We start from the raw sequence: 23,923 nt of genomic DNA, 5'->3' as shown, positions 1-23,923 counted from the left end.
GCTGTGTCGTCACTACATACGTTCGATTCATTTTTGTAATTAAAAATAAGTCTTCTGTCACTATTTAAACTAGTGTGGGACTCATTTGTGAGAGAGCAAAGTACTCCATTTTAGCACGCCCAATGAGAGGCTGTCTCCTGTGAGAGACGTCGACCGTTTCACACGTGGAAGCTCGCTTTGCCGACGTACCACCTTCATGAAGGCTGCCTACAGCTGCTGCAATGACAGAAAATAGCTGTATAGGACTGTGAACATCAGAAGGGAGACACTGTAACGACCTGGTCAGCTTTGAGTGCACTCCTCCTACCTCAGTGAATGGTTTTCCATTGTTTTTTCTCTGGTAAAAGACGCCTCAAAGTTGTTCGATCAAAGTGACTATCCCAAACTCTCATAGCTTACTCTCAGACATGCTTTCTAATAGGACAGGTGACCTCAGCGACTAGTTGCATCGCTGGGCAGTTTAGTGCAGAATCGTCGTGGTACGCGCTTTGTTGCAGGTGGAACAAGAGTGTAAAAGAACAGTACTGTTATTGACTAACGAAATACTTGAATGTGTCAACAGATACCTTTTGACGAGATTCAGTACGCATAGTTCAGAAGCTCCATCAACCGCCAGTGGGTATCTTTGCATCTACTCAAGCAATGAAATATGAAGATTGGACAGTGTTCTGTTATTGAAATATGAATCACAATATGGAGTGATAAACATATACCACGAAGTGAATGAACTACATTAGCTCAACTACCATTGCAATATGATGTGGCTGATTTAAAACAGCAAATATTAGTTAATTCTGCTTGACCCTAATTACTAATTATTTATGGAGTGACTTGTGGAGAAAACTCCAGTTATAATAATATAATTTTCAGAGTGTAGCATCCCATCTTATTCCTAGAAAGAATTGCAGAGACAGCATACCTTTGTACTTGGTACCTTATCGACTTTCTTACAGCGTACTGTGTAAACTATTTAGTGTCCTTTGTTGTTACCCACGTTTTCTTTGCCTGAAGAATAGTACCAAGTGTGGATTTAATGCTGACAAAGAAGTGAAGGACCGAGAATACATGGTCAGATCTCACTGTAACTTCATCAACGGCTATATAAATGGTTAGAGTTGCAGTTTTTTGTGACAGGTGAAGCGGCCACTAGAGTGCATTAATGTCGTTCATGTTTAGTGTTATTACCACTCCTGGTAGGATATAGAAGTGGAATGAACTGCGTCAGGATGTTGCGTCATTACTATGTAGGACACGCGGATGACGCGTACTCGTGTGAGGTAACGTTGTCAGTATGTGACAAAGTTTGAAAGGGACCTCATTGTGGGTTTCCATTTGACTGGCTGGTCTAATCGTGCGACATCCAGATTTGGGGGACATTCGATCATGATGGTGACCCGTTGCTGAACTACATGGATAACTGGTGACACCTACACACGTCATGAAGGTTCTGGCTGACCACATGTGACCGCCATAAAGGAGGATTTCCGTATTGTGTACAAGGCACACCTTTACACCTTCACATCTGTTCCTGCCGTCAGACAACAAGTAATTAACTTCCTGCAACATTCTGCGTCATCCCCACCATTGGTCGGAGGTTAGCAACAGCTCGAGGAAATTGCCGTACCATGCGTAAGTTGCGTTAACGTCACAACACGAAAGGCTTCGTTTGAAGTGGTGCCATAGCCAGGAAGCACGGACGGCTGATGGCTGACGTCGCACTGTGTTCAGTGACGAATGGCGCTTCTGCAGTACCTCGGATATCTACATCTACACAGATACTCTTCAAGCCGCCGTATGGTGTGTGACGGAGGATACCCCATACTGCTACTAGCCACTTCCTTTCCTGTTCCACTCGCAAACATTAAAACTAAACTAAACTCCTGCCGCACAGGCCGTGAAGGCCCAAAGGTACCGACAGGCCGCTGTGTCATCCTCAGCTCATAGGCGCCACTGGATGCGGATATGGAGGGGCATGTGATCAGCTCTCCCGGCCGTATGTCAGTTTACGAGACCGGAGCCGCTACTTCTCAGTCAAGTAGGTCCTCAGTTTGCCTCACAAGGGCTGAGTGCACCCTGCTTGCCAACAGCGCTCGGCAGACCGGACTGTCACCCATCCAAGTGCTAACCCAACCCGACAGTGCTTAACTTCGGTGATCTGACGGGAACTGGTGTTATCACTGCGGCAAGGCCGTTGGCTACTCGCAAACCTAGTGTGCGAAAAACGACAGTCTGTATGCCTCTGTATGACCCCTAATTTCTAGTATCTTATCGTATCTTTCCGAAACATTTCCGTAACACGTACGTACTGTTCGAACCTACTGGTAACAGCTCTAGCAGCCCGCCTTTGAACTGATTCGATGTCTTCCTTCAGTCCGATCTGGTACGGATCCCAAACACTCGAGCAGTACTCAAGAACAGGTGCCACCAGAATCCTACATACGGTCTGCATAACAGGTGAACGGCTCTTTCCTAAAATTCTTTGAAAAGGCAAGGCAGATATCCTTCCTCATCCTTTTTTCATCCGATGGGGGAGATGATCTTGCTGTTTGGTCCCCTCCCCCAAGTCCTCTAGAACTTAGAACTACTTAAACCTAACTAACCTAAGGACATCACACACATCCATGCCCGAGGCAGGATTCGAACCTGCGACTGTAGCGGTCGCGCGAGTCCAGACTGTAGCGACTAGAACTGCTCGAAGTGATTTATTAACCATTGCGAAAGACAATAAATATATTTACGCCGACCGGTCGTGCTTGCTCAAAATTGCAAGTTCAACCTTCAAACAATTCAAAATATGTAACGCTGATGGAATTACAAATTCCCTTTAGCAATAACGAACATGGCACTTGTGATGCCCCATTGGCGTGTCTGTCACTACTATGTTAGCAGCCCTTATGAGCAACACGAACACTCAAGAGACAGCGAAGTGAGACTATACTAGAGATGTCATACCTTATCAGTACCTACAAATTACTATTCCCTCTGCTTTACTTAACACACACAAAATTTAATGATTTTAAAGACAACCAATAACCTCAGATCGAATAAAAAAGAACAAGAGCTGTCGGGGTTCTGGCGTTAGGAACTTGCTTATTAATAATAGTGATGCTGTAACGGTTGGTTGGTAATATATTTACTGACAAAATGCAACCTAACGCTAGATTGCGTACTCACGGATATCCGGTGTGGCCGTTTTTTAGTACGACTTTAGAAAAGAGAGAGATTATTAATTGATCACCGATGCGTCGTTTCTCGATTGTGTTCAGGAGGCGTACGGATTGATTACGCGAATAATTGCCCTTTGACCCGGATTGCCTTCACGCAGTCAGAATCTTCGATGAAAATACCTGAGGGACCTATTTGGATATAAAAAGGAAATGAAAGCAAATTAGTGGAATTTCGTAAGAGAAAGATTAATAGATCATAAGTTGAACACATTAGTGGTCTCCCAAATACAACCGAGACACCGCGATAAAGAGCGAACCTGTAACAAAGTTCATATACAATTTGAACATCATTTTTTGTTAGTGAAAGAAAAGAATAAGAAGAAAATTACTGCATCATAAAATATTAATATATTTTGAACAAATTGGCATTAAACTTCTAAACATTGACATATACACAATAAATGCATGACTTACATCTGATATTTATTTTGTGGATGGCGCAGTCCAATAATCGCTGCTTTGTCATTCCGTTCCTTCTTAAAATGGAATATCCTTTCACGTGCATAAGTACATTGTATCCTCACCCGAGTTACCGAAATGTTTGTTCGTCGTTTCACATTGTTTTTACACAAAATAAAAATACAACTTGTAGCAATACTATGTAGTACGTCTTAACATGTCGGCGACCAAAAGTACAAGGGATAATGAAGTCTCTAGAATATTTCTTAACAAAAGATAGATTGTTCTTTCTTCTGTTTCGCAGCTTCTTGCTATCAATCGCTGCGGCAATGATTTTAAATATCTGCGCCCAGCGGGTTATAGTGTTTATTTAGAGTATTTAAACGCTGGACGCGCGTTTTGGTATAGGCGCACATTAAAAAAAAAATATTACATCTCCTTACTGTCGCACTGTGATACTTAGTATCTTTACGAACTACATCTTGTTGGCTGTCCTTTCCTTTTATGACAAATATCTCATATGCAAAGTAGCTGAAATCCAATAATATTACAGGGTACTGAGATTATTATAATTAGCAAGGGAAGTAATATCAGTCCCTGTCGACAGCTAATATAATCAAGCACTACACGGTGCAGTGGTTTCATAGATATGAAGTTACTGTATGAGTGTACTAATATCCTTCGTATATTTAATGAAAACCTGAAAATCAAAATGTTTTCTTCTTCCTGTCATACACTCCGCATCTACAGCCGCTTTCTAAACATTATTTTAAAAATAAGTATACGTTCATCCATAAGTTAAGTTTATCGCCTCTCGTTGTCAGTCAGAATTTAGAAACAAATCAGTGATATTATTCCAGTCAGATATAACTTGTTCTGTATCAGGTTTCTGCACGATAATTTTATTTAGCAAATTATGAGGTAAATTTATACTTCGTACATAAAAGAAAATCGTTTCTTTCATGTGACGATATTCAGCATAAATCTGAATTCGTAATTCCTTTTCGCGTGCTATCAGAATTAAATAATTCTTTATATAATTCAACGTCTGTAACGTCCAAAGCAGATTCTCCACTCCGTTAAATAAGTTTTATGGTCTCCTTATGGGTTTTAAGAGGAAAGAAAAATTTATCTTTTCATTTTATTTCCATTTGTAATCAAATTTCAAACATACTTTTTGGTAAATAGCAAAATAATACACTCAGTAATTTTATTCCGCTGCTGGAACGTAATAGTCTTTCCATTTTCTCTTTCTTGCATACACCCGCTCTCTTCAAGTACCACAGTGTCCTACAACATAAAATATTCTTGGCCTTTTTTAAAAATAAAACTAATTACCACAGCAGTTTTTACCACATTTCTTACACATTGCAGAAAAAAATTCATCCACTTTAGGCGCTCGCGTCTTGCTACACTCCTGGAAATGGAAAAAAGAACACATTGACCCCGGTGTGTCAGACCCACCATACTTGCTCCGGACACTGCCAGAGGGCTGTACAAGCAATGATCACACGCACGGCACAGCGGACACACCAGGAACCGCGGTGTTGGCCGTCGAATGGCGCTAGCTGCGCAGCATTTGTGCACCACCGCCGTCAGTGTCAGCCAGTTTGCCGTGGCATACGGAGCTCCATCGCAGTCTTTAACACTGGTAGCATGCCGCGACAGCGTGGACGTGAACCGTATGTGCAGTTGACGGACTTTGAGCGAGCGCGTATAGTGGGCATGCGGGAGGCCGGGTGGACGTACCGCCGAATTGCTCAACACGTGGGGCGTGAGGTCTCCACAGTACATCGATGTTGTCGCCAGTGGTCGGCGGAAGGTGCACGTGCCCGTCGACCTGGGACCGGACCGCAGCGACGCACGGATGCACGCCAAGACCGTAGGATCCTACGCAGTGCCGTAGGGGACCGCACCGCCACTTCCCAGCAAATTAGGGACACTGTTGCTCCTGGGGTATCGGCGAGGACCATTCGCAACCGTCTCCATGAAGCTGGGCTACGGTCCCGCACACCGTTAGGCCGTCTTCCGCTCACGCCCCAACATCGTGCAGCCCGCCTCCAGTGGTGTCGCGACAGGCGTGAAGGGAGGGACGAATGGAGACGTGTCGTCTTCAGCGATGAGAGTCGCTTCTGCCTTGGTGCCAATGATGGTCGTATGCGTGTTTGGCGCCGTGCAGGTGAGCGCCACAATCAGGACTGCATACGACCGAGGCACACAGGGCCAACACCCGGCATCATGGTGTGGGGAGCGATCTGCTACATTGGCCGTACACCACTGGTGATCGTCGAGGGGACACTGAATAGTGCACGGTACATCCAAACCGTCATCGAACCCATCGTTCTACCATTCCTAGACCGGCATGTATCCCGTGCCACCCAACGTGCTCTAGAAGGTGTAAGTCAACTACCCTGGCCAGCAAGATCTCCGGATCTGTCCCCCACTGAGCATGTTTGGGACTGGATGAAGCGTCGTCTCACGCGGTCTGCACGTCCAGCACGAACGCTGGTCCAACTGAGGCGCCAGGTGGAAATGGCATGGCAAGCCGTTCCACAGGACTACATCCAGCATCTCTACGATCGTCTCCATGGGAGAATAGCAGCCTGCATTGCTGCGAAAGGTGGATATACACTGTACTAGTGCCGACATTGTGCATGCTCTGTTGCCTGTGTCTATGTGCCTGTGGTTCTGTCAGTGTGATCATGTGATGTATCTGACTCCAGGAATGTGTCAATAAAGTTTCCCCTTCCTGGGACAATGAATTCACGGTGTTCTTATTTCAATTTCCAGGAGTGTATTTGTAGATATTCCCAATAGACATGAAGCAGCCTATAGTTCGAAAACTGCCTTACAGACAAGCAACAAACACTGCTTCTATGTTGGGCTCAGTATTACTCACTTCCTATAATATCTCGAACTTACTGGGTAACCTTGACAGTAACATCCATTTCATCATAAAAATACCAATGAGCCTATTTCAGCATTCAAAATAAGACAACGCAAAAAAAAGGAAGCACCTATTGTTCTCATTAGACACCGCGCTGCCTATAAAATAGCTACAGATGTGGATAACGATCGATACAAATACCGGTACAACAAATTTTCCTTAAACGTATCTCGAAACGCGCTCGAGTCATAGTTTACTTTGTGATCAACTGATGATCACTATTCAGATAACTTACAGAATTGCAGCTGAGTAACGCCGTCGACAAACGTCGATATTTCAGAAGGTGACCATCCTGTCATTTTCAAGGCAAAACTGCAGCAAGTAAGCGCTGTGCAAGTGAATTCAAAACATCGGTTTGCAAGGCAATTCCGGAAAGATAACACACATACACGCAAACACATACTGCAAAAACTAGCGCCACCAAACAGCCAAAGACGACCAACGCTAGAAGTTATCGACACTGAAAATACTGAACAACGGGTGAGGTAGCACTAACTCTGTTCCTCTGTTTTTTGAGAAAGGAGAGGGCAGGATTCAAGGTTACTTTATGATTTAACTTCAGCTGCCCATTTAATATTGCTATCCCAATAGCTGGAAGTGCACGCCAGAATTTCCGTGTTGTTACACTCCATAGGATTGCCAAGACAATGTTCTGCAATATCCGATTTGCTCGACTGTTGTAAGCATGTGTGACGCTTTTGCTCAGTACGCCGATCCTCCACAGTTCTGATAGTCTGACTAATATATGGCATGCCACACCTGCCAGAAATACGATAGACACTCGCCTTACGCAAACCAAGATCATCCTTAACGATACCCAAAAGGACCCTAATATTAGGCGGATGTCGGAAAACACATTTACATTATATTTCTGCAAAACACTACCAGTCTTGTTTGAGATTCTCTCTGCCTAAGGCAGAAAGGCTGTAGACCAGGGAATCCCAAAGTGGTCGATATCGACCCCTTGGGGTCGATATCGGTTTCCTAGGGGTCGACATAAACGAAAACTGATTTTGAGGGTCGACGAGGTCTAAAAATCGACCCCTATTAAATTAACACAAGCTCTTATTTAAAACTTTCAAGATAGGTAGGTACTGTATTGTTTATGTTGTGTTACGTGTACTAAGAATAATTAATATTTTTGTAGTAAATAGCATTGTTGTAGTAATGTAAAGTCGCAAGTTCGTACAAGATGAAAAACTCGGCAAGTCTGTGTGGACAAGTTTGTGCAAGATAATGAGTTCGAGCGTACGTCTTTCAGGCGCGTTTTGACTTGCTCTCTATTTGACGCTTACGCGATTTAACACGAACGAATTCATGATCAAGTCCAAAAATGTTCCTGATATTTTACTATTTAACGACCTTGCACTTACGTTGAAAGTTCATTTGCGTTTTGAAATTCGTTGGAGCTTGAACGATAATAACTCATATAAGTACTCATTTATGACAAGAGATTATAAAGTTATTACATAGCTAAATTAAGTGAAGTAAAGTGACTGAAAAAGTGGTAAACACAACATACAACATATTTTAAATAGGTAGGTATAAAAGTATTTGCAAAAATTACTTACACATAAGTTGTTAAGTAGGTAGGTACCTAAACTTTGAAGTGTTCAGTTTGCTTTGGTTTTCGTTCTTATGCTGATAGGTACCTACTCACCTAATACGAATTTTCTGTACCTAATTACCTACTATAGTTACTTACCCAATATAGGTATCCAAGTTTACCAATGAGTATGTAAATAATACCTAACAAGAACCATTACCTGGGTGTGATAAAAATAAGATAGTGTGCAAATTTAACAGTTTATTATTGTTTTTTATTTAGGTAGTTTTTTTATTTGCAGGATTACTGAGAGTTTTATGATGGCGGACACGAAAAAAAATGCAGACAATACAGTTTGGACTACATGAAGTTCGGATTTATTGCATCTCCATCAAATCAACACTTGCCGATGTGTCTCATATGTGAAAAAGTATTCAGTAACGATGCCACGAAGCCTTCAAAAATTGATGATCACTTATCAAGAGTACATGCTGACAAAAAAAGTAATCCCTTGTCATTTTTTCAAGCACTTAAAGAAAAACTAGACAAAAGGCCATCCATAAGAATGATATTAAAGACGATGATGGTTTACGAGCGTCCTATAATATATCTTCACTAATAGCGAAGTCGGGGAAATCCCAAACAATTGGAGAGCAGCTTATCTTACCAGCCATTGCTGAGGTCCTTAACAATGTATTGCACAAACCCGCACCTGAAATTTTAAAGAGAATACCTTTGAGCAATAACACCGTTCAGAGACGCATAGACGAGATGGGACGCGATGTGGAAAACATTTTATGCAAGTTCTTATAGACCAACAGATTCTCTCTCCGGTTGGACGAGTCTACATTATTCGGCAATGAAACTCTGTTGTTAGGATATTTTCGCTTTATCAAGGATGAAAATATGTGCCAAGAACTGCTTTTTGCTACATATTTAGAGACTGATACCAGAGGAGAATCGATTTTTCAGGCCGTGGAACATTTTTTTACTGACACAGCTATTCCATGGAAGAACATTGTTCCTGTTGCGACTGATGGTGCACCGTCTATGGTTGGTCGTCATCGTGGTTTTATAGCTCACTTAAACCGACAACTGCCTGATGTACTGGTCGTTCACTGCGTGATTCACAGGCAGCATTTAGTAGCAATATGTAATAAATGCTATCAACAAGATTCGAAGCAATTCTTTGAACTCTCGGTTATTTGCTCAGCTATGTGAGGAAAACGACGAAGTCTTTACTCGATTACTTCTGCACACTTAAATTCGCTGGCCGTCAAGAGGCTCTTGCTTAGAAAGATTTTCAGCCATTTTTGAATCTGTGTTGGAGCTTTTACAAGAAAAAGATCCGAATTTGAAAGAAAAGCTGAACAATTGTAAAACAGATATTTATTACTTGACTGATATCTTTGGAATGTTCAACAAAGTTAATTTGCAACTGCAGGGTAACGATCTTAACTTGATTAAAACAAAATCAATAATATCGGCCTTCGTGGCTAAACTAATCCTTTATAAACAAAATTTAGGCAGAAAAAAATATTCGCAGTTTCCGTATTTGTCAAAATTACCAGAAATGCTTCAAGATGATGACATTTTATCATATGTCACTCACTTGGACGCATTACACAAGGATTTTACGGAGAGGTTTGAGGATCTTTTAAATTTACAAATTCCTCAGTGGATAATAAATCCGTACAATACGACAGCCATAGAAGAAGCCAATGTGATAATGCAAGAAGAGTTGGTTACCATCAACACAGACGAAGAACTTAAGCAGAAGTTCAACCAAGGCTATCAGAAGTTCTGGTTGCAACGCAACATTGAAACACAGTATCCTACATTGTGGAACATTGCTGAAAAATACCTTATCGCTTTTCCATCATCATACCTAGTTCAAAAACGCTTCAGTGTGGTAACAAACATTTTGACGAAACAAAGAAACCGTTTGAAAATCAACGAACGTGGAGATTTAAGGCTGCAGCTCACCAATATTGAACCGGATGTAGCTAGATTGGTAGATAGTCACCAGGTTCATCCATCACACTGAATGTTTTATTTTCTCTTTGCGAATTAATACTATTTAAATATAATTTCCTACCTACTTAAGATTCTTTAAGTACTTAACTTGTAATAATCATCATAAATTAAACTTGATATTTACTGAATTGTATGTCTTTTATTTTGTTAAATTTTGATGAGAAAATGTAGTCAACTTTACTCACTTAACCAAGTGCAAAGTTTCCCAATTGGTACCTTAGTACCTAGGTATTTTGTATCAATAGGAAAAAACTAAAGATAGGCCCCCTTATTCATAATAGTCTGCTAACTTAAAGCACTGCTAATTCTCCCTCTGTCTCATTCTATTGACTTAAGTCAGAATGAAAAATAACACTCTGTAGCAGCTGTTTTAAGTTAGCGGACCATTATGAATAAGTGGGTTGATCTTAAAAGTAGGTAATTTGGCCATGGGGGTCTGAGGTAACAGTTCATTTTGGAAAAGGGGTCAGTTGTCCAAAATATTATGGGGATCCCTGCTGTAGATATTTTCCCAAATCAGTATTATCATCACTCACCTGGGCACGGTTGATCGATAGCGCAACGCCTGTCTGATCTGTCTTTCACTATATCCATTCTAACGGAAGGTGACCGCAAGATGGAGTAACTGAGCTGATATGCTCTCAGGGCCTGAAATGACTTGGGCCCTGTGAACCAAGGTACGAAGTGCCTCTTCACGCTGAGCCTCTAGATATAAGTCAGTGTGAGTACGCTTCCCCTAAACATGTCCCAACGTACCACCAACCTTCTTCCTGACCTCCACATCAGGGACGAGAAGACAGCCATCCTTTCCCACCTCCACCACGAAACGAATGATCGGGTGGATTCATTTCATGTGTTCTAAAAAGTCGTTCAAATTCTCAATGTCATGAGGCTAAGCAACAAATGTAATCTTTAAGTGTATAGCGCCGCCTCGGAACTATAGGGGCTGAAGCGGGAATATTCCACGGTGCCCCGAAAGAAATTCTACAGTTCTTCACACCGAACTGCCCGAGAAAAAAAAAAGTGTTGCATTACTTGTTGAATGGCCCTCGTATATGAACATAGCTGACTATAAAAATGAGCGTGGAGTAGAGATGTGCGTTGTAAGTTACTAGAATCTGCACTCCAATTTAAATATCGGTAGTTTCAATTGGAAGGTTGCATATGTACATTGACAGTATGCCCGAAAGCCGAGAACAGGAGTGACTAGGGATCACGGCTTCGGTTTGTTAGATACCAGTGTCTCAGCGTGTATTGGGTCTAGTTTAGGGGCAGCAAGTGCTCGGGGCGGTGCTGGGAGGTGGGGCGCGTCGGAGGCACGTGCGTGCCCACGAGGTGAGCTGCGGCCGGACCTTGCGCACGGCAGGTGACGAAACAGCCAGGCGCGGCCAGACGTATATAAACGCATGGCGGGCGCGCTCCTCTCCAGATTCGCTCTGACCACCACTCACACCATGTACAAGGTAAGAGCGCCGTAGCACCACCAATGGGCCCTTGCCGCACCTCGTATTGGGCTCTGCTGCTTGCTTCAACGGCTACTTTGTTTGAGAAAGCTGCACTGCTTCTTGTGTCTCGTGGATCGAGCAGCTGATACTTGCGCTTTGCGCTCTTTTCGAAGCATCCCACCTGATGACTTTGGACCAGTGCATTTACAATAGGAGGCCGTCATTCTACTGAAGCCATTCAATCGACGCATGAGTGAAATACATAACTTCGGTGACACGTACGCCACCAAAGTGGACCACTCCGCTAACAAACTGGCTCTTTTCTCACGCAAGATTAAGGGAGTTGCTGTAGGCCACTTGCTATGGAGAGGTATACCTGCATGGAACATCTCACACTAGACATCGACTGAAGAGACACGTCGTGAAACCATCCAGCGCGTTTCTATCATTTATGTTTGCCAACAATTCACTTACTATCCTGTACTATCCTCCTCATCTCAGAGTAGAAATTTATCGTCCTCAGCGACTGGTATTTCAATCTCTGTCTTCCGGTACGGTTTTCACGCTCCAGCTCCCTCGACTACCACGAAAGTCTGTCCTAATATCTTAGCACATGTCACATCATCCTGTCTCTTCTTTTGTCAGTGTTTTCCATACACTTCTTTCCTCCCCACTCATCTGTTAGTCCACCTTATTTTCAATATCCTTCTATAGTACCACATCTGAAACGATTCTATAATCTGCTTTTGTGGTTTCCCTCCAGTCACTTTCATACAATCCTGTGGCCCAGACGTACATTCTCAGAAAAATCTTCCTCAAATGAAATCCGGCGTTTGATACTACTAGACTTCTTGTGGCTATAAACGCTATCTTTGTCTGCACTAGTGTGCTTTTTATGTCTTCACTTCGACCGTCGTACGTTCTTTTTTTTTTACTTCGAAGATACCAGGACTCCGTCAGTTTCGTGGTCCCCAGCTCTGATCTTAAGTTTATCGCTGATCTCATTTCTGCTACTCCTCGTCTTTCTTCTGTTTACTTTCAATCCATAATCCGTGCTCAGTAGATCAATGGATTATATCCTTGGAATCGTATCTCCTCCTCTTAAAATTACGTCTCTTGCAGTGACTATAACTATTTGTTGAATACATCCATTTGCCGATCTACTTCGGGACGAGGCTTATACTAGGCCCAGACGATGAATCACCATTTTAACTGAAACTTTATTAATGAAGAATGAATTTTTATGACAAACACAAAAATACATCCTAGTACTGTGTGCCACACGTCAACTTTGAAATTAACAGAGTAGAAAGAAGATGAAATTACGTCCCAGCCATAGTGGCCCACACAGAAGTGTCACGTTTGTCCTCTTTGTTTATTGTGCTTTGCGAAAGCCATTACTGGCGCAAGCGATAAACTTTATATCTTACTTTCATAACCCGTACAACAATTAGTAAATGTAAATTACATTCTATAATTCCTCCTCGCTTTCATTGAGGATAGCAGTGTCATCAGCGCATATCATCTTCGATATTCTTTCACAATGAATTTTAAATGCTCTCCTGAACCTATCTTTTATTTTCGTTGTTGTTTCTTCGACGTACAGCTCGAAAAGTAAGAAGGAAAGATTGCATCCCTGTCTCATTCGAGCACTTTGTTCTTCGTCTTCCATTCCTATACTTCCTACTTGGTTCTAACATATATGTTACCCGTCTATCATATAGCTTACATCTATTTCAGTATTTCCATTGTTTCCCATAGTCAGCTCAGGCACGTGGTGATATACTTCCTTGCATACGGACATAACCATTCGTTTTCTCACTGATCTCCATTTCAGTTCAAATCCTGTCTCTAGCGATTTCCTTTGTTGACTACTCCCTGATATTATGACATTCTTGTCTATACGATTTACTGTGAAACAGTCCTATAAGCTAATTTCTTCCCCGCCTAAGTTCGTTTCGATGCTTGCTTCCCTTCATTTGACTTGTCAGGTAAACATAAACGGGAATGAGGTATTACAGATTACATTATCCTCATCCTCATCTCATAGGATAGCAGAGTGGACTTCTATATTGAAATACTGCAGTTGCCATTACGAGAAAGCCATTATCATCATTTTGTTATGAAGACAAAGCTACATTTATACTTCCACATTTCTTAAAATGACAGGCGCGCTCGTGCCACGCAAATTAAAGAACAGAGACTATATCTCAGTGTATGAGTATAAATCCAAGATACGGCATGAATATCGGTCGCAAGAGTGGGTGTTCACACTGATAAATAGAAATTAAGAAGGCAAGTGTAGGACAGATCTTTTCCTTCCTTCCTGCATAAATTTACAGAAATCATTCGATGAGACATTCTAATTAAAATATGGAATACTTTACATCCAGTATGATTGTCCAGGTCTATGTTTTAACAATAACGATTGTCGATACATTCCATGATTTTCATTTAGTCTTTTGGGGTTAGGTATTGTATATGAGTCACACGACTGGCTGCGTATTTATCTGTGCACAGTGTCGGTTTCTCTCCATTTACAACATACTTATCGGAAAGATATTCGCGGATACTGAGTGGTACTAAAATTATAGTGATTTCCCTAAATCGCTTCAGGCAAATGCCGGGATGGTTCCTGTGAAAGGGCACGGCCGGTTTCCTTCCCCATCCATCCCTCAACCGAAGTTTGCACTCCGTCTCTAATGACCTCGTTGTCGACGGGACGTTAAACACTAATCTCCTCCTCCACTAAAATTATACATTAGCTTGCGCAGTCTCAGTCGCAGACTGTTTATGGTAATGCGCTCGTTTAATAAGACTATCTTCACATGTACGTAGCTGCATATGCAAGACATTGCGGTTTTGTTGACAATCCACAATACCATTTTCAACAGTAATACTTATTCCTATGTCCACATCTTCCTGGCCATGTGTATCCATTATTATGGCTCTTACTTTTCAGATTTTATTTTTTCTTTGCCTATCTTCCAGTTTGTTTATGTTCTGCGAAGATGCGGGTTGTGACTAATTTGGGCACAATAGGAAAATGGAAAGAGGCGTGCCTGGGCGCCAATATTTACAAAAAAAGAAAACGATGGAAAATACGAATTAATTCCGTTATTGCGGTGATAATAGATTCATTACAGTATATAAACGTATTAAGGCAATAAAAATGTTAAGAAAATTTATGTATGTTTATTTTTCAGTCTCAGTTGCACTTTTTTTTTCAATCTCTCTGGCTCATCTTCAGATTTGCATAGTTGCGTCAGCAACCTGTCGTGTCTATATCGGAACTACTATATCAGAATAAATACCTTTGGCCATCCATCTTACCTGATGAAGCGTAGAACTGCATTAGTGGTGCTTTGACAAGACCAAAATAGCTACTGTGACACCCTGCCGCATAGTTAATTCGAACACTCAAAAACCGTGAAAGGAAACTATTAATGAAAGTATTGTACTTAATAGGACTACCATGTTCAGTCAGAAATAAACGCCTGGGATGGTGCGATTTAGATCGTAAGGGGGTACGGCTCGGCTCGCTTTCTCCCCCCTCTGCCCATCTCGCGGTCACCGACATGTCACATCAAGCAACCATTCTGTTAGTTCATTCATATAAAGTGCATAAGGTAATCAACTTGCCTACATTACGCAATAAACCAATTTGTCACGCAGAGGTAATATTTTGCGAAATTAATGGTTATCCCTTTACTTGTATTTTCTTGTGTCCAGAGGAAGCTCTTTCTCTTTATTCTATTGATCCGTAATTCACACAGCTTCTTGTGACGTGGAATGGCACCAAACCAAGTTAGACAAGAGCCACCCCAATGTGCATACATTTAGGTAAAGCACCAGTCTGCAGTGTTGGTCAAGTAACAATTCTGCTGACTGTTTTGTGTATCTGGCCAAACGGTGACTGTTCTGTCCCATACAGCTCGCAGTTTTCGCCGCCGTGCTGGCCGTGGCCCGCGCTGGCTACCTGGCCGCCCCCGCCGCCGTCTCCTACGCCGCCCCCGCATACGCCGCCCCAGCCTACGCCGCCTACGGCGCCCACGCCGTTGCCCCCGCGGCCATCACCTCCCAGCACTCCAACATCCTGAGGAGCTTCGGCAACCTGGGACAGGTGTCCACCTACTCCAAGACCATCGACACCCCCTACTCCAGCGTCAGCAAGTCTGACGTGCGCGTCAGCAACGACGCCGTCGCCCACGTGGCCGCTCCCGTGGCCTACGCCGCCCCCGCCGTTGTCAAGGCTGCCGCCCCCGTGGCGTACGCCGCCCCCGCCGCCTACGCCGCCCCCGCCGTCGTCAAGGCCGCCGCCCCCGCCGTCGGTCTGCTGGGAGTCGCCTACTCCGCCGCCCCCGCCGTCGCCCACATGACCTACAGCAACGGTCTGGGTCTCGCCTACGCCTGGTAATCTGACCTCACTTCCTGGCATTCCGATGTGTCATGATGTGATGATTCAGAGCACTATATTTATTTGTAATTTATTTTAAAATAAATTATAGCATTTTTAAAACGTGTCTTGTTCATTTCCGACTTCCTCTTCCACTTCTTACACCATAACATTAGCCACTGATTGCGAGGAACTTCAGAATCCCTTATTTTAGTTATGATGTGGCCTTTAACAATTTCATTATTTACTGGTTATCAAACATTAATACAAGCTAAATTGCCAGATTAAGTTCACGAGAAAGTAAGCAAAGTAGAAGAAATGGACACTTTAAGTTCCAGAAATCCAGAGTTAGTCATAGCATGCAATCAATGTGTTCATTGATTCGGTAACACAGAAAACACAGAGAAAGAAGGCGAATACTGTAGCGCACAGTCCAAGACCAGCCCACTAGCCTGATTCCAGGTAGAGTGTAGAGTGCAGCCTTCCATCGCCACGCCACTAGAAGGGGGGGAGGGAGCGTAGCCAGTCCCTCACCCCAACCGCCTTTTACCCAAGATTACTCCGGTACTCATTTCATAGCAGACTGTGTGAACCTATGACTTTCCTGGATGCACTGGAATGAGGAAAGATCCATGCTCCTACCCAGGATCGAACCTGGGACTATCATGGGCGTAACATAACACTCTAACCGCTAGACACAATGGAGGCTGCATTAGCACAAATATCCAAAGGAAATGTTCCCGATCCTACCACATGTTGTCGAGCACTACTAATCAAGTCCCGAGTGCAACAGAGCTGTGCAGTGACCTACTCAGAGTCCAGTGGCAATGCCGATTAGATAATGGTGGGTTAGGGTAGCTGCTGATCATCAGCTTGATGTGGCTGTGTGAAGAGAAACTACCGTCTGTCATGTGGGCTGTTATATCACTGTCTTCTTGTAAGGGTCAGTCAAGTGAAAAAGAGACAAATGGAACTGATAAGTTGAAAATGTTTCAAATGGCTCTAAGCAATATGGGACTTAACATCTGAGGTCATCAGTCCCCTAGACTTGGAACTACTCAAACCTAACTAACCTAAGGACATCCCCACATCCATGCCTGAGGCAGGATTCGAACCAGCAACCGTAGCAGCCACGTGGTTCCGGACTAAAGCACCTAGAACCGCTAGACCACAGCGGACGGCGAAACAAGTAAGTGAACTGCTTATTGTTTCAAAATCAATCGCCATACATTTATCCCAGTTTGGTACAAGATTCAAAAATGGTTCAAATGGCTCTGAGCACTATGGGACTTAACATCTGAGGTCATCAGTCCCCTAGACTTAGAACTACTTAAACCTAAGTAACCTAAGGACATCACACACATCCAAGCCCGAGGCAGGATTCGAACCTGCGACCGTAGCGGTCGTTCGGCTCCAGACTGTAGCGCCTAGAACCGCACGGCCACTCCGGCCGGCTGGTACAAGATGCCCAATAAAAAAAAAAAAAATAAAAAAATCACAGTTTGAACAGGCCTTCAATGCTCAACAGTGCCGACCGACCGCTGTGTCATCCTCAGCCCTGAGGTGTCACCGGATGCGGATACGAAGGGCATGTGGTCAGCGCAGCGCTCTCCCGGGCGTTGTCGGTTTTCGTGATCGGGACCGCAACTTACCGGTCAAGTAGCTCTTCAATTGGCCTCACAAGCGCACAAGATGGTCAGTGCCTTGATGGGAAAATGTTCGCGGAACCGTGATTATACCCAGGCGTACAGCTCTTCGTCCAAAACAAATCGGCGGCCACAAACATCTTTCTTCAGGGTTAAGAAAGTACGGCAGTTGCATGAGGAGAGGTCGGGACTGTATGGAGAAAGTGCAAGGGCTTCCCAGCGGAACCTCTGCAGTGAACTCCAAACGACTTTGGCAACATGTGGGCCGGCGCGCATGTTGCTGAACTTTTAAAACTGAATTACTTCAGAGCTCTGAATATATATTTTGGTAAAAAACGTGATAATATTAAATAGATGAACTATTGAAATGATATGTCGTGTGGCGAGGGCCTCCTGGCGGGTAGACCTGATCGCCTGGTGCAAGTCTTTTGAGGTGACGCCACTTCGGCGACTCGCGAGTCGATGAGGATGAAATGATGATGATGAAGACGACACATACACCCAGCGCCTGTGAGGAGAAAATCTCCAACCCAGAAGGGAATCGAACCAGGGCCCCCCCAGCATGACAAACCAGCATGCTGTCCACTCTGAGCCGTGTTGTGGCTCGAGTTGGTGCCGTTGGTAGGTTGACATTGTGTAATAGGGATAGTGGCGTCTAGTTTTCTTCTTCTGTTTACTGGCGCCACTAAGTTTGGTAGTGTTGTCTGTCCACGAGGGGCAGCAGCAGCGTTTATCGATATCTAGTATTTGTACTACCTTTGGAAGGACGTGGGGTGTTTTCCGGGTCGGGTGTGCCGGGAGTTCGGCTGTGACGGAGCAGCAGACACCGTGAGGACATGCCGGAACCGCTAGCAGCACGCAGGTATTGCCGGATCGAGGGACTGTAGTTGCGAGGGCCACAACATCATTGTTCACCAGACCCAGCACGTTGCGTTGAGTGAACTTTAATCCAGTAGTGAAACCTCCACTATTTTGTTCAAAATGGCTCTGAGCGCTATGGGACTCAACTTCTGAGGTCATTAGTCCCCTAGAACTTAGAACTAATTAAACCTAACTAACCTAAGGACAATTCACACATCCATTCCCGAGGCAGGATTCGAACCTGCGACCGTAGCGGTCTCGCGGTTCCAGTGCCTAGAATCGCACGGCCACTTCAGCCGGCTACTTTTTTGTGATCACCCCATTTGTTCATGCGTTGCAGCTCGAGGGTCGCCTTGAGACAAACAGCAGCAAGTGGAGCATGTCCAGTTGGCAGAATCTATTACCGTCTTCTACGGCCTGTTATTAGTTTTTGAATTTTGTGTTATTATTTGGTGAAGTGCAACCAGCGGTATTTTACTGCCTAGTGACCGCTAATGCCCCAGTTACCTGCCCTGGAGGTTAGCGTATTTTTACGGCAGTCTACTTTTCCTCGTCTTGCCGATGCTGTTCGGCATGACGTGTAGTTCGACAGCCTCCTTGACTGCGGTGTGGATTGTGGTTTCTTTTGTCTACCATGGTTGTAGTGGTTCCTTCTGCCTTTCGATGTTTTAAACACCGGACTCTGAAGACGTAGTGCTGCCCGTCACTGCGACCTTGCTTGAATTATTCCATCGTTGTACTGGTTATCACACGTTAGGTGGATTTGGTAAGAGGATTGATCGGCGTTTAAACTCTCCCTAGTTTGAGTTGCCATCCTGTTAGGTGAGCATTACTCTTGGCTGCCTGTCTCACCGCTTACACAGCTGTAGGGACTTCCCTCAGGTCGATCCTTGGAGCACTGACTGTGGATATCTCCCTTTTTTATTTGGTCTGATTGTGTCAATTGTTTAAAAATAATATTTTGTTTAAATTATTCCTATTGCCTGTGGCCTTCAGCCGACAAATAATTTGAATTCTTCTTAATAAGGCCTTCAGCCGTTAGTGTAGCTTGGGTTACAGTCATTTTTTTTAAATGTTTGTTTTAAAAAAAATTTTCTTAAATAAAGTGTATGTCTTCACTGTGCAACCAACGGTAACTGGTTAGGCCCCGTCCCCACCTTTTCCTGCTTTCCCTAAGTACCACGTCTCACACTCAACTATGAACTATTAAAATTCAGACATAGAACATGCCATAATCAAATCCGATACCGAGGTCGGTAGCATAACATAAAACAAATCGAATCTAAAAATAATGCTAGACGCTGCTTGAGCCCTAACGCTGCAGAAGACGAAAAAATTTGGAAACAAAATTAATTTAGATAAGGTTCGTCTTGTACAAAAGACCAGTCACAGGCTGTGGAGCACCAAAAGGCTGGAGGAATATTCTGAGAGCCTTCTCGCGCCACACCTCACTGTATGGTTAAAATAGACATAGGGGTGTTCAGCCTCGTTTGCAAGTTGCCTATCCATCATGAGCCGGCCCATATTTTGTCCAAGGCTGTTTCGACTACGCTGCAGAACTTTCGGTGGGAAGCCGTAACACATCCCCTACAGAGTCCCAATCTCTCACCATGCGATTTAATATTTGTGGAGCCTTGAAGAAAGACATTCGTGACTATCGATTTGCTTCGGACGAAGAAGCGCGCGTCAGCGTGCAATCGAAGTTCCGCAAGCAAACGCAAACATTTTTCCGTGAAGGCATTGACCGTCTTGTATTAACAATTACGGCGATTGCTTTTGAAATACTAAACAGTTTACTTACTTTTTTCCCATCTGTATCGTTTTCATTTGACTGCCCCTTATAGTTGCTCAGCGGCCGGCTTTGGAGTCACGTGACATAGTGGTTGCCACTTGTGACGGAGGTGCTAAAGCTGTGACGTCCATCGTCTGTGCCGTGGATGAGCCTGTCCAATAGATTGCACATGCATTAGATTTTCTTATGTAGGAAGTGTGCACTTATTACTTTGGAGTTTTGAGGATAGTTCAGGAGGTACTGAAGGAATTGTTGTTTCATTTCATAAACTGATTTCACGTCTAATGATACAAACAGATGATGCACCATGGGTTTATCATAGAGTTGCGGTTCTCTGGAGCAGAGTACAGAACTATTTGTAACGTGTGAAATTATGTAATATATCTACGCTTGACTCATGTGATTGTTTAATTATCTGATGGGAGACTGTTGTGGAACGTCATAATCTATAGAGAAGCCTAACTAACTTCGTGATATTAAGTATTGTAAATGAGAAATAAAACCAATTACTTGACCTAAAAAGTGCATTTTTTGCGCATAAGAGCACATGATGTACAGTCATGCTCATAAATTAAGGATAATGCAGATACATGGCGAAACAACGATCTGGTGGACAGTTTGCGGATTTAAATCGCTTTGGGGTATGACAATGCTGTGCATTTGACCTGCAGTCGTCGCACTGTGGCGCTGGCAGCAGTCCACATACGCACAGGTGTATTCATGCATGTCAGAGTACGGTGCAGCGAGTAAGCGGGCAGACGTTTTCTGATGTGCTAGTGGTGATTGTATGTTGAAAATGGCTCAAAGAACACATATTGATGACATTATGAGGCGTAGAACACTAGGGCGACTGGAGGCTGATGAAACACAGCAGGTCGTAGCACGGGCCCTCCATGTGCCACAAAGTGTGATCTCAAGATTATGGCAACGATTCCAGCAGACAGGAAACGTGTCCAGGCGTTACAGCATGGGACGTCCACAGTGTACAACACCACAAGAAGACCGATACCTCACCATCAGTGCCCGCAGACGGCCACGAAGTACTGCAGGTGGCCTTGCTCAGGGCCTACCGCAGCCATTGGATCAGTTGTCTCCAGATACACAGTCTACAGACGACTGAACAGACATGGTTTATTCGCCCGGAGACCTGCAAGATGCATTCCACTGACCCCTGGTCACAGGAGAGCCCGTAAAGCGTGGTGTCAAGAACACAGTCATTGGAACAGTGATCCCAGGTTATATTCACGGACGAGTCCAGGTATAGCCTGAACAGTGATTCTCGCCGGGTTTTCATCTGTCGTGAACCAGGAATTAGATACCAACCCGTTAACGTCGTTGAAATGGACCTGTATGGAGGTCGTGGTTTGATGATATGGGGTGGGATTATGATTAGTGCACGTACACATGTCTTTGAGAGAGGAACTGTAACAGGTCAGGTGTATTCGGACGTCATTTTGCACCAGTATGTCCACCTTTTCAGGGGTGCAGTGGTTCCCAGCTTCCTACTGATGGATAATAACGCACGGCCCCACCGAGCTGCCATCGTGGAGGAGTACCTTGAAGCAGAAGATATCAGGCGAATGGAGTGGCCTGCCTGTTCTCCAGACCTAATCCCCATCGAGCACGTCTGGGATGCTCTCGGTCGACGTATCGCTGCACGTCTTCAAACTCCTACGACACTTCAGGAGCTCCGACAGGCACTGGTGCAAGAATGGGAGGCTATACCCCAGCAGCTGCTCGACCACCTGATCCAGAGTATGCCAACCGGTTGTGCGGCCTGTGTACGTGTTTATGGTGATCATATCCCATATTGATGGCAGGGTATATGCGCAGGAAACAGTAGCGTTTTGTAGCACATGTGTTTGGACGGTTTTCTCAACTTATCACCAATACTGTGGACTTACAGATCTGTGACATGTGTGTTCCCTATTTGCCTATGCAATTTACGCCATTTTTGTGTAGTGCCATGTTTTGTGGCACCACATTCTTCAATTATCCTTAATTTATGAGCATGAGTGTAGATCATTCAAGAAATGCGAAACTGTTGAATTTATAAAATCCTGGGAACGAATTGCGCATGCTACCTAATTTCTTTATAGCATACCCAATTTCGTAATACTATATAATTAGCTTCGTGATAATGTGCTTAATTCCGTGAGAACTTTCCTTTCCATTGTTACGGTTCACTTAACATATTTTTCACTCATTTTCTGCTTCTGCCATTATAACTAACTTATGCTCAAATATTCCACTTAAATTCAGTAGTATCAAGTGAACCTAAACCGGACAACTTTCATTGAACCATAGCAGACAGAAACAACACAGAAACCAAGTACTTTTAGTCTTTCAACAGCTGTAGCTGTCGTTACAGGTGGCTCAGATGATATTCCTCTTTTACTTCCATTTCTGTCTTTTTGTTCACCACCTGTTGTCGGCGTTATATTCTCAGGTAAATGTAAGACTGACATCTGTCAAAGACTGTCAACAGTTGGTGTGGGTAAGCTTTGTTTCTGAAATGGATAGCTCATTCCGATCATCCATAGAGCTACATGCTTCTTCCACAGATGAGTTACAACTCTTTGGAGTTGTGGTGTGAGATTCATCGGAAACTTCTTCAGTATTCAGAAAATCAATCCGGTGTTATTGAATGCAGATATGATGTTCCTCCTCCGTCTTCAGAAAATCAGTGTTGAGTAGCGCATTAAAATCATATACACCAAGTCTTCTTTGGAAAGGGCTACCTTCTTGAAAGTACTTCACGTTTTCTTGCTATGCCTGTTTCAGGAACTGAAATACCCAGTGCTAACAGAATATAGCTGGTATCTGCTGGTATTGTGACAATGACAATTTCGTTCTTGGTTGCTATTTCTAAAGTGTCTGGTGTCACGTGGCTCAAGTGGGTATTCATGATGAGACTGAATCATTTTGATGTACCAAGACGAATTTTTAAAAAGTTCAGTGTCAATTAATCCGCTGTACGGTAGTGCCATTGAGGCGTTACGAGAGGTGCTACGATCAGAAAATCCCAAATTTCCTCTGCTGCTTTCCTTCTTGAGGCGCTTGGAACTGAAGCCACTGTGCATGAAATGGACACGAAGTTGTCGTTTTCCTAAGCGTTTATTTCACTAATGCAACATGTAAATCCTACTCTGATGATCAAGATTATAGGTATGTTCCCTAGTTAATCCATTTGCATAGAAGTGTCTGAGTATCTGCTTGAACAACTTAACTTAATAAACTTACTTTAGAGGATCAGCCCAGCAAATAGCATGTTTCCTTCCACAAGACTCACTATGAACTACCTCTGCTGCACCCAGCGACCATTCTCACTTGGAATCTCTTTACCTTGTGAAGACATTCCTGGCATTTGTTTGGGACGGTTGGAAATCAGTGTAGAACGCATACCTTGCTTTAGGGCAAAGAATATGTCTGCTATCACTAAATAAAGTATGGCACTGAGTTAGGTAGGATTATCGTGCTACCATTATCATCATTGTGTAGGTAAAGGTGAAAAAGCAGTAAAATCAGCTGCAATACTGTAAGCTTTATTGAAAACCCCTTGACCTAGGTTTCGACATCTTTAAAAACGTCTGCTTCCGGAGGATCAATGATTAATACATAGAAAAG

General features: G+C 43.6%; 1 protein-coding gene and 1 pseudogene across 1 annotated transcript; one reads left to right on the top strand and one right to left on the bottom strand.

The window, feature by feature from the left end:
- Positions 1-2,078: 2,078 nt before the first annotated feature.
- Positions 2,079-2,196, bottom strand: LOC126421872 (5S ribosomal RNA; annotated as a pseudogene).
- Positions 2,197-11,562: 9,366 nt separating this feature from the next.
- LOC126455478 (cuticle protein 67-like) lies at positions 11,563-16,066 on the top strand. Its single transcript, XM_050091263.1, has 2 exons — positions 11,563-11,619; positions 15,536-16,066. The coding sequence occupies exons 1-2, from the start codon at positions 11,563-11,565 to the stop codon at positions 16,016-16,018; spliced, it is 540 nt and encodes a 179-aa protein (XP_049947220.1). The 3' UTR covers positions 16,019-16,066.
- The last annotated feature ends 7,857 nt before the right edge of the window (positions 16,067-23,923 follow it).

The sequence above is a fragment of the Schistocerca serialis genome, chromosome 1 (genome assembly GCF_023864345.2).
Source record: "Schistocerca serialis cubense isolate TAMUIC-IGC-003099 chromosome 1, iqSchSeri2.2, whole genome shotgun sequence".
Taxonomy (NCBI): domain Eukaryota; kingdom Metazoa; phylum Arthropoda; class Insecta; order Orthoptera; family Acrididae; genus Schistocerca; species Schistocerca serialis.
Note: the sequence above shows the minus strand (reverse complement) of the source record. Positions and strands in the feature narration are given on the sequence as shown.